This window comes from Rhagoletis zephyria, unplaced genomic scaffold (genome assembly GCF_001687245.7).
Source record: "Rhagoletis zephyria isolate East Lansing unplaced genomic scaffold, Rhagoletis_zephyria_1.1 Rzeph_scaffold_15275, whole genome shotgun sequence".
Classification (NCBI taxonomy): Eukaryota; Metazoa; Arthropoda; class Insecta; order Diptera; family Tephritidae; genus Rhagoletis; species Rhagoletis zephyria.
This window is the reverse complement of record NW_016172342.1, coordinates 3195-13211: the sequence shown is the minus strand read 5'-3', so window position 1 is coordinate 13211 and position 10017 is coordinate 3195. Positions and strand designations below refer to the sequence as shown.

At 36.5% G+C, this 10017-nt stretch overlaps 3 protein-coding genes across 3 annotated transcripts; 1 reads left to right on the top strand and 2 right to left on the bottom strand.

The window, feature by feature from the left end:
* Positions 1-722: 722 nt before the first annotated feature.
* Positions 723-3008, top strand: LOC108378932 (protein lethal(3)malignant blood neoplasm 1-like; the record flags this gene model as incomplete). Its single annotated transcript, XM_017635237.1, has 4 exons — positions 723-860; positions 932-2005; positions 2198-2293; positions 2386-3008. Coding segments are annotated over 4 exons (1838 nt in total), but the record flags the coding sequence as incomplete, so codon positions are not given.
* Positions 3009-5226: 2218 nt separating this feature from the next.
* On the bottom strand, positions 5227-8261 carry LOC108378931 (glycine-rich cell wall structural protein 1-like). The gene is made up of 3 exons (XM_017635236.1): positions 8088-8261; positions 7101-8037; positions 5227-5566 (listed from the first exon to the last, which is right to left on the bottom strand). The coding sequence occupies exons 1-2, from the start codon at positions 8259-8261 to the stop codon at positions 7531-7533; spliced, it is 681 nt and encodes a 226-aa protein (XP_017490725.1). The 3' UTR covers positions 5227-5566; positions 7101-7530.
* Positions 8020-8901, bottom strand: LOC108378930 (DNA-binding protein D-ETS-3-like; the record flags this gene model as incomplete). Its single annotated transcript, XM_017635234.1, is given in 3 exon segments — positions 8020-8512; positions 8692-8857; positions 8859-8901. Coding segments are annotated over 3 exon segments (346 nt in total), but the record flags the coding sequence as incomplete, so codon positions are not given.
* Positions 8902-10017: the final 1116 nt, after the last annotated feature.

Below are 10017 nucleotides of genomic sequence, written 5' to 3'. Positions count from 1 at the left end.
AAATAGTCCGTTCTACACCTTTGAATCTAAAGTACATACTTTGCAAGGCAATTTCGAAAAAAAAATATTTAATTTTGTCATTCGGCATTTACAGTCGGATATTAAAGTATGATAAGTCGATGATTTTGTCTCGAGGAGCCATTTTATTTTTTTTGATATCCAAAGTTCATTGCTCTCAAATACCCCGTTCTAGTATATACCTACCTCTCAGTCTCAGTCCTTAGGAATCTACATTCGATTTGTTGGAGAATGGGCACTGCGACCTTAGGTCTATTGTGTCCCTCTCTTATCAACCTAGCGTACCAGCCTAATGCTAGTAAATTAAAGCTCACTCAAAATCATACAACTTGTGCTAAGGAAGTATTTCGTTTATTTCAGTAGAAATATTTAAAAAAAATGTATTGCCGAATGTAAGTGTCATCGAAAAATGTAAAAAGGCAACCCCTGGGTTCGGAAAAAAATTTTAAATTCACTTAAAAACAATTCCATATAGTACAACTCCAATTCCATATAATTTTACTACTTTAGAAAATATTTCTTTGTCAATTTTTCCGCGTTCCAAGCTTTTTTCTCTCGTAATAATCATCTCACTGCATCCTTAATGGTGTAGTGGACCTTACAAAAAATCGTAAGTTCGGCATTGAACTTTAAAACAGCTTTACATAGTTTTTATACATACATATGTATGTACATATATGTGTTTATTTTTCCACTTATTTAAGATGAGCGCGGTATAGTTATGGGCGAATTCGGCTTCATAACCGCCGATGGCATTTATCACGTCACAGTCTATGCTACAGATGAGGAAGGCAAATTCCGTATATTAGCCATGCGTAGTTATCCCTACGAAGAGCATCCAAGTAAGTTCTTTATCTTTGAATTAGAAATTTCTTACAACAACACAATTTTTAACAATTTCCAACTTCCGCAGAGACAATCGAAATGATTGTAAGACCGAAGGCCAAATCGACGACGCCAAAGGCCATCGCACCACCCACCACAACAACAGAACGCGCCAAGCCAAAACCAGTCGAAAAACATAATTTCAGCGTGCAAGGTTGTTCGGGTTGTTTTATCAAAAACAATGTACCAACAACGACAACAACAACGCGAAAGCCAGAAGATAAGAAATACGGCATAAGACCTCTGTCACAGCCGCTGGCGCCAGAAGAAGCTCCACAAATTGGTAAGCATGTAATTTCGCAGGTTTTACCACAAGTGCTGAAAGAGGTGCAACAAGTTGAAACGAAATTGAAAGAAACAGAAGTTAGAGTACCAACAAAAGTAGGGGGAGCCGTAGTAATAGATAGAAACAGAGGAGGGAGTAAAGTTAGCGAGAACCGTTCGAAAGGTGTACAGAAGATACAGGCAGCAACACAAAATACACTAGGGGGATTACAGAAAGAACCAGGAGTAGTACAAACAGCGCAAAAAGCAGGACAAAAAGCAAATACACAAACACAAAAGGTACCGTTGTTAGCGCAGAATGCAAGAGAAATAATACAGAAAGCACCGGAGGGAACAGAAAGGGATCAGAAAAACCTGAAGGTAGCACAATCCACACAGCAAACACAAACAACACTGTTGGGATCAGGGACAAAAGCACAAATCCCGCATGTAACACCACTAGAAACACATTTAGCATCACAAACACGCCAGGGAACTCCACAAAAAGCACAAACAACAGTACAGAAAACACAAGCAACAACACGAAACCGAGAAGGTACTCCGCCGACATCGCTGAAAGATCAAGAAGCGATACAAAGAGTGCAGGAGAGAAGAAAACAGGCGCTACAAAACGAAAGGATACAGTCCACAATACTGAAAGCACAAGCAACAACACAACAAGCTCAGACACTGCCACAGAAAACAGATATAACACAATTTGCACTGCAACACAACACACCGTTAGCTACACAAACAAATATAGCAACAACAATTCCACTTGAAACACTTAGCACAAAAACAAACCGTCTGACAGCTTCGTCTTTAGTGAGCAAAGGAAGTGAGTATAAGAGATTTATGAAACATGTTGATAAAAAAGCTTTTTGCTTGGCAAATTTGGGCAAAGGAAGTGAGTATAAGAGATTTATGAAACATGTTGATAAAAAAGCTTTTTGCTTGGCAAATTTGGCTCAAATATTTCGCAGGCAGGAAGTACTAATGTAGTTGCCATAATTTTTTATTCATTTTATAGGTGCTTTGCCGCCCAGCAACACAGCAAAGACAGCAACGGTAGGCGGAATTGGTGGCGCAAATGCAGCAAAAGCGCCGGCGACAACTGGCATAAACGGTAATTGTAACGCGCATGAGAAGACCATAAACTTTTTATAGGTTAAATGCTATATAAAATTATAATTTTCTTTTCACTTTTCATGCTCGCAGCGCTACCTAGTGCAGCCGGCGCGCCATCTGCTGGTACAACGGGCTCAACAAATGGTATATCAACCCCTAAAAAGCAACTAACGACACCAGCAGTCACTGCTGGCAACACTGGTGGCGGAAAAGGCGCTGCAGCGGGCGGTGGTCCGAATACGAATGCAGGCGGCTTTGGTGCTGGTAGTGGCAGCGGTGGTGCGAGTGGCAACAGTGGTGGCAGCAAGTCAGGCAGTTCTGGTGCTGGTGGCTTTAAGGGCGGTTCGAGTGGTGGCAGCACTGCCAGCGAAACGGGCGACTTGTACCGTTTCAAATACAATCTCGACTACAATGGGCATCGTGAGACGGGCGCATACAATGGCAACAAGGAGGGCAGCTTTTATGCCATCGGCGATGACAATGTGGAACGCACCATTGAGTACATTGCCAATGAGTTTGGCTATCAGCCGCGTGTGCGTTTCCGCAAATTGGATGCGCCCGTGCAGGCCAAGGAGAATACGCTGAAAGATTACGAGTTTGTGTGGTTCAAAAAGGCATAAGCGATGTAAATACCGTCAATTTTACACACAAAAATTTCAATACATACACACGCGAGCCCAGAGACCAGAAATAGTAACACTGCGTATCAGGATTTTTTTTAAAGGACTTTGGAATTTCAAATGTATGATTGATTCAAAAAATTATTTAAACAACTCAGCGCAATTCAGATTGACAATATGGGTATCGAATTAAAAAAGATTAAATGCACAAGGACGAATAGGTATTGAAAATGTCCTTTAAAAATTTAATTTTTGAATATCCTTGAAAATTTTCAGTACTAATTTTTTAAGAAATTATACGTTAAGCTTGAATATAAAATTAATTTAAAGGGCATTTTTAGAGCTCGAATTTACACAGGACCACATCCTCGAGACTCGTCCTTCTAGCTTTATTAGCTAAAAAAAATTGAAATTAATTAAAAGGGAATTTTTAATACCTATTCGTCCTTGTGAAATAAATATTATTTTTTTTTTAATTTCTAAGAATGTCCTTTTCCATTTTGCACCCATATTGCTATGCTACATTGACTGAATTTTCTTAATGATTTAGTGAATTAAGCACACCTTTGAAGTTTTAAACTCCTTTAAAAAAAGAATCAAATCAAAATGTTTTGCTATATTTGGCTCATAATTTTTTGAGTATTTTGATTGTTTCGTGTGTTTTAAATTTCATTTGTTTTTTCGCACGTGTAAAATAGTTATTATGTAGTTTTAAATTTTTAACTGTATCTTAGTTTTTTTTTAAATTACTATTTATTTGTTGAAATAATAAAAATTAGGCAACAAGTGAGAAAATAAAATGAAAAAATGAAATTGTGAAAAAGAAAACGAGCGCTTGTCGAATTTTGAAATCGTTTTATTTGCAATCTCATTTAATTTGTTTTAATTTTTTTTATTATTTTATTTTTATTTTTTGTAATTTATTTTGCTTACTTAATCAAACTAAAATTCAATTTTTCAATCAATGAGATTTTACACATTTATATTTATATATATCTATATGTATATAAGATAAATGTGAGTACCGTTAATTTAAAATATACACATCGAGATGAATTTAAAATATTACATTTTATACGAATGAATGTTATTAATTTGTTGTAAATACATACATACATACAATTAGAAATATTACATTAAATTGGTTCTATTATTTTCTGCTTAATACATACATATGTACATACAAATGTAGTACATACATACATGTTAAGTGCCATTTGCCTGCTCACAAAACACTGAGATTTTTGTAGATGCTTACACATACATACATACATACATCCATTGTTGTTATTATACACATTTATAATGTTCTTGTTTTTGTACATAAATATGCAGCTGTCATACGATTTGTAATTTTCAACACTGACAAATACACACTAATTAAATTTGTTGCAATTATTTTTTAAAATTGTCTCGCATTGACTTTTTTATTGCCTGAAATTTACATACACATACGCTCACTCACACATACACAATTAGATATAGCGAATTTTCGCTTTTTGCTGTCATTCTAATAAATTTTATTTTATTTTTTTTTATCATTTATCATACACCAAGATTGTGAACAGACATTAATTACACGCAGAAATATTAATTTTTTTTCTTTATTAGGTTTTTTATATTTTTTGTTTGGTAACTTTGCTTAGGACTATTGCATTAATTTTTAAATATTTTTTCATGAATTTTCTCTTAATAAATTTACGTTTTGATTTCGTTAAATATTAAAATCAATAAAACATTTGTATTTTTATATAACTGTACATATTCATCTATCACAGTCCACCAGTTTAAGATAAACATGAAAATACTGTCTATATACGTAGTTACTTACATATAACTCGATTAACACTAATGGAAACTAAGTACATAAACCTACCAAAAATACTCATCGTTTTTGGATTTTTTTTTCAATATATTGTCACCTGAGTGGAATATCGACCTATCTCGGCAGCCAGTTCGAAAACGCTATATCTCAGAAAACTTTTCAAGAATGTCCTATTTCAAAAAACTTTTCAAGAGCGTATTTCGGAATTTTATTGAAAAACACCCTATCTCAGAATTTGTTTGAAGAACGCCCTATCTCAGAATTCGATTCAAAAACACCCTATATCAGCTGAAAATATATTGAAAATGTGCTGAGATACAGCGTTTTTAAATCGGCAGCTGAGATAGGCGTTCTTCAGTCAAATTATGAGGTAAGACGCCCTTGAAAAGTTTTTTGAGATAGAGGGTTTGCGAACTGCCTGCCGAGATAGGTCGATATTCCACTCAGGTGACAATATATTGAAAAAAAAATCCAAAAACGATGAGTATTTTTGGTAGGTTTCTTACAGGGACGTGAACCGGTTTTGAACCGAATCGGTTTTGTACCGGATGAACCGCTTTTTTCTACTAATTAACTGAATCATTAACCGAATCGAAATTTTCACACTAAGGTTTAATCCGAACAGAAAACCGAACCATGTTTTAAACTGTTAATGTTCGTTTCGACCAATTTTTAATAGAAAATTTTTTCTTTTGTAAAATATCCATGGTAACACCATCTTTGGTTATCATCTGACTTTCTGTTGTAATTCCCGAACCGTTGAACCGACACAAACACGGTCGAAATTCAAAGACAACGTGTGTTGATGATGACAGAGGGTTGCCACCTGTTTAAAAAGTGAAATTATTTTATAAGTTAAATGAGTTATTAAAATATGGGTATCAATCGAAGGTGGATTGCAAATTTTTTTTATTTCTGAACTGTATTGAGCGGAGTTACCACATGTTTGAAAATTAAAATTCAACTTAATTTATCAGTTAATTAAAATATGTATTCCAGTGTCCGGCGAAGGAAAGTTAACAATCATTAAGCAGGAAAATAGTTTTGAAAAGGGGTGCCACCTGTTTGAAAGTTCTAACTTAATTAAGAAATCTTTTGCTTGAACATTCGAATGTTTGAACAGGGTCACTTGTTTAAAAGGTTAAATTCAATTTATTTAATTTTATTTCGGACCGTTTTTAGGAGGGTTGCCATTTGTTCGGACACTCAAATTCGAATTATTTCATCAGTTTATTGAAATATATGTGTATCACAATGTCAGACGAAAGAGATTTAAGAAGATTTAAGTTTGAAAATACTTTTGAAAAGGAATTTTATAAATGAAAGTAAAAATAGAGATTAACCTTTAGATGTGTGATAAAGTCTTATTTTTTTTTAATTAAGAACTTTTTTTCTCGGTATAGGGTGATTTGAAATTTGATGAAAATCAAAACATACACTAGCGAGACTACTCTTCACTCAGAAACGGTTGTACGCTTTTATGAAAAAAAAAGCTGCAAATGTTAACAGTGTAAATTAATGAATGAAAGCTGGGTACCTCTCCGCCTAACAAAACTCCATCGTCGAATTTAACAAATAATTTTTTCTTTCTCAAAACTGGATTCTAATATATAATCAAAATTTAAAATATTTTATACAGTAGTAAAAGCCAACTTCAAATACTTTACTCGTCACTTATTTACAATTGTTAAATGATATAATTTTCTTTACACTAATTTTATATCAATCGACGAATATACATAATATTTCATTAAAATCGTCACTTATGCAATAAATTTCTTATAAGTACCTATTTTTCACTACTAATTTTACATTAATAAAATTCTGCACGGCAAATTGTGCTGCTTATAATCGATAAATTAATTAGTATTGCTGAAAATACACGAAGCATATACATATTTTTTAGACAATTTACACATGTACCTATGTAATAATTTACAACTTTATAGAATACTATTTTAAGTTTGTTAAAAAAATTTACATTATTCTATATTTCAAGAGTAAATCCTAAAGTCGTTTGAAAACACGCGCACAGACACAAACGATTCGGCAAGTTACCAATTTTCGTATTTTTGGCTGATCCAATGGTGGCTGGTTTTAAGTCGCTAATTCATGTCAGTTATCTTGAAAGACACATCGAGCCCAAGGAGCTTAATAATAGCAACTCATGCCTTACCCAATATCATGACCAATATTTTAGCTTGATACTCGTATTTTTTGAAAGAAGTATTAGAAAAATTTCACTTTCGTCATTCCACACAAAAATTTTCTTTAGCAAAACAAATGCATTTAGATTTACGGCTCACATGTACTCAAATTTACATACATATACATAGATAGATAGATATCCTTATACATACATCGATGACTAACATAACGACTGCCGCTCCTTCTTGCGCCTCCTTTTCCTTATTTAGTTTTTACAAGTTTTATTTATTATCCACTAAGCTAACCATGAACAATTTTCGTTTTGTACTCAAAATGAATGTAAAATTGTGTAATCGGGGTGGTGGTGGTAGCCAACATTCGTCGATTTACATACCTACATACAGATATATCAGTTATTTCATGCCCCCAGCTACTAGATTTACACGAAATGGCGTAGCTGGTTTGTTTTCAATGTTCGGTTTTCGGCTTTGTGCTTGCCATTCCAATATCTACTACATACTTATATGCATATGTATGTATTGTTGCAGCCCAAATTCGTTTGGTTGGCTGGTGGCAGGTTGTACGCTCACTTGCTTGCTTGCCTCCTCATTGCTATGCAAAATTTTCCACATTGAAATGGCATCATTTCAATATCGTCGGCAAGCCTGTATTCATTAATCGATTGCCAACAACAATGGAGTTGATATTGCCACTAGTCATGCCCATGCCCATGCCAACGCCCACGCCCACACCGACACCCACACTTAGGCCGCCCAGTGTGCCGAAGCCGCCGCTTGCGCCGACACCATGCGTCGGAGCAGCCGTTAGGGTTGCTGTTGCTATATTCAAATTGTTGCCACCGCCGCCAACAATACCATTGTGATGATGATGATGATGGTGGTGGTGATGATTTGAGCCAACGCCACCGCCACTGGCGCTACTGCTGCCACTGCTACTGCCGCCAAGCGCTAAACTGCTTGCACCGCTACCGAATGCACTCAAACCGCTGAGCCGGCAGCCATAGCCCATTGCAGTGAGACCCAAGCCCGCATGCACGCCACCACCGAGACTGCTACTACTACCGCCGCCGCCGCCGCCGCTGCCGCCAATGCCGCCATGCCGCCGATGCTGCTGCTGCTGCCGCCACCACTGCCATTTATGCTACCACCGCTGCCTGCACTGCTATGACTGCTGCCAACTGAGGTGAGACAATGCAAGGTGGCAGCAGCATTGAGGGCAGCTGCACTGCTGCTGCTACTGCCGCCACCGCTGCCACTACCACTGCTGAGGCCACTACTGAGGCCACTACTGAGACCGCTGCTGAGCCCTCCGCTGAGGCCGCCTCCAATGCCGACTCCACCTCCGCCACCCATCGAGCCAACGCTGCTAGCGGCGGCGGCTGCATGCGCGGCATGGGCAGCATGGGCGCTGCTGCCGCTGACGATGGCGTTGCTCTCATATTAGAAGCCACCGCCGGACGATGATGGTCATGCATAGTGCGGATAGGAGCTGAGGTGAGGCGCAACATGCGACGGCGTCACATGGCCCATCGAGTGTGGCTGATAGAGATTCGTGGCCGGGTTGCCCCAATTGCCCCATGAAGCGGCCGATGGGAATATTGAAGCTGGAAGGAAACAAAATGAGAGAAAAAGGGATTGTTAGAATTGCATGTCGTGCGAGAAAACTGAAAAAAATTGGCAAAAAGTAACACAAAACAATCTCTGAGTTGTAAGATAAGAAAAAAAGCGTGAACAAAAGCTGTCAAAAGAAAAGGAAAGTAAAAGAAAAAATTGGCTAAAATACCTGATGACGACGTCATACCATGGTGGGGGCTCATGAATGAGCTCAGCTTGGCGCTATGATGATATGGTGTCATGAACAAGTCGCTCTGGTACTTGTAGGTGGGATCACTGGCGGCGGGTTGTGTGGCGGCGGCCAAGCCCTGGAAGTCGAACTTGTATGCATAGCGTCTTGCCATGCACTTTGGTCATGATGTTCTTGTCATAGTAATATCTGTGGAAATGAGCGAAGAAGAAATATGAAAAAATTTAATACATGAACAATGATGTATGTATTGGAATTTTTCATGCTAAACTGCGACAGACGGCATATTAAATGTAGCAAACTAGATTTGGCACAAAACTATAAAACCATAAACTTAGGACATAATGAAAATTGTATGGCAAATTTGACGTCGGTTTAATTAATTCAAAATATTCGTCTCATAAATGGCTAAGTCAATGTTCAAGTTAATAAAAAAATTATGCGTTGAAATCTGCTTCACAACTATCTAAGTAAGTAAAGAACGGGAGCATAATTTCTGAAATCAATGATGTGCTGTTGGAGTAAAAAAGTCGCCTTAAATCAATACCTGTTAAGCTCATATTGTATATGTGTGAAGGAAACGGAAAATAGATAGTTGTATGGTAAATTCAGCTGCTACCAGCGAAAGGGCTTTAGGATACTAGAGATAAATTCCAGTCAGCAACAATATTCAGTAATAATTTCAAAGACCTGGAATAACCAGGAAGATCGAGCCAACTCGTCTGCAATTAGTATCTTATATGTATAGAATTTATTTTAAATGCTCATGCAAATTTTTAGTTTTCGATTTAGACCTACAATTTAACTATGTAAATATGTATGGGTCATTCCATACAATATTTACACCTCAATATTTTTTTTTGGGGGTGAAAAATATTTTTTTACAATCTTTATCGAAAAAAAGAATACACAGTTTTTTTTATTTCGTCATGATATTCGAAAATCTCGAAAAAAATACCGAAATTTTGAACTCACGGAAAAGTATCTTTTTCATTTTTTGCAGTAAGTAAACTGTTTATCGGAGAAAATCAGTTAAGGTATAAAAATGTGCGTAATTACCTCGGCTTTCCATGAGAGTGTGAGATGGATTAAAATAAAAAAAAAATTGCATTGAGAAATTGCATTGTTTATCTTTATTTTTTTATAAACTTTATGTATAAACTTTATGTACGCAGGTATAAAAAAAAACTCGTAACTTCTAGAGTTTTGGTGTTTCCATTCTCAAATTTTCACAGCGTACTCCATAAAGTTTGACAACTATTCAGGTTGAAAAAAATAAAAATCGAACATGATCAAGTTAATGAA

What these genes read in the sequence shown, in the direction of transcription:
- LOC108378931 (XM_017635236.1), bottom strand. Translation starts at nt 8,261, where the DNA reads ATGGGTGGCGGAGGTGGAGTCGGCATTGGAGGCGGCCTCAGCGGAGGG. An exon ending in CCTTGCATTGTCTCACCTCA is followed by an intron (nt 8,038 to 8,087) that starts GTTGGCAGCAGT and finishes CATAAATGGCAG; the next exon opens with TGGTGGCGGCAGCAGCAGCA.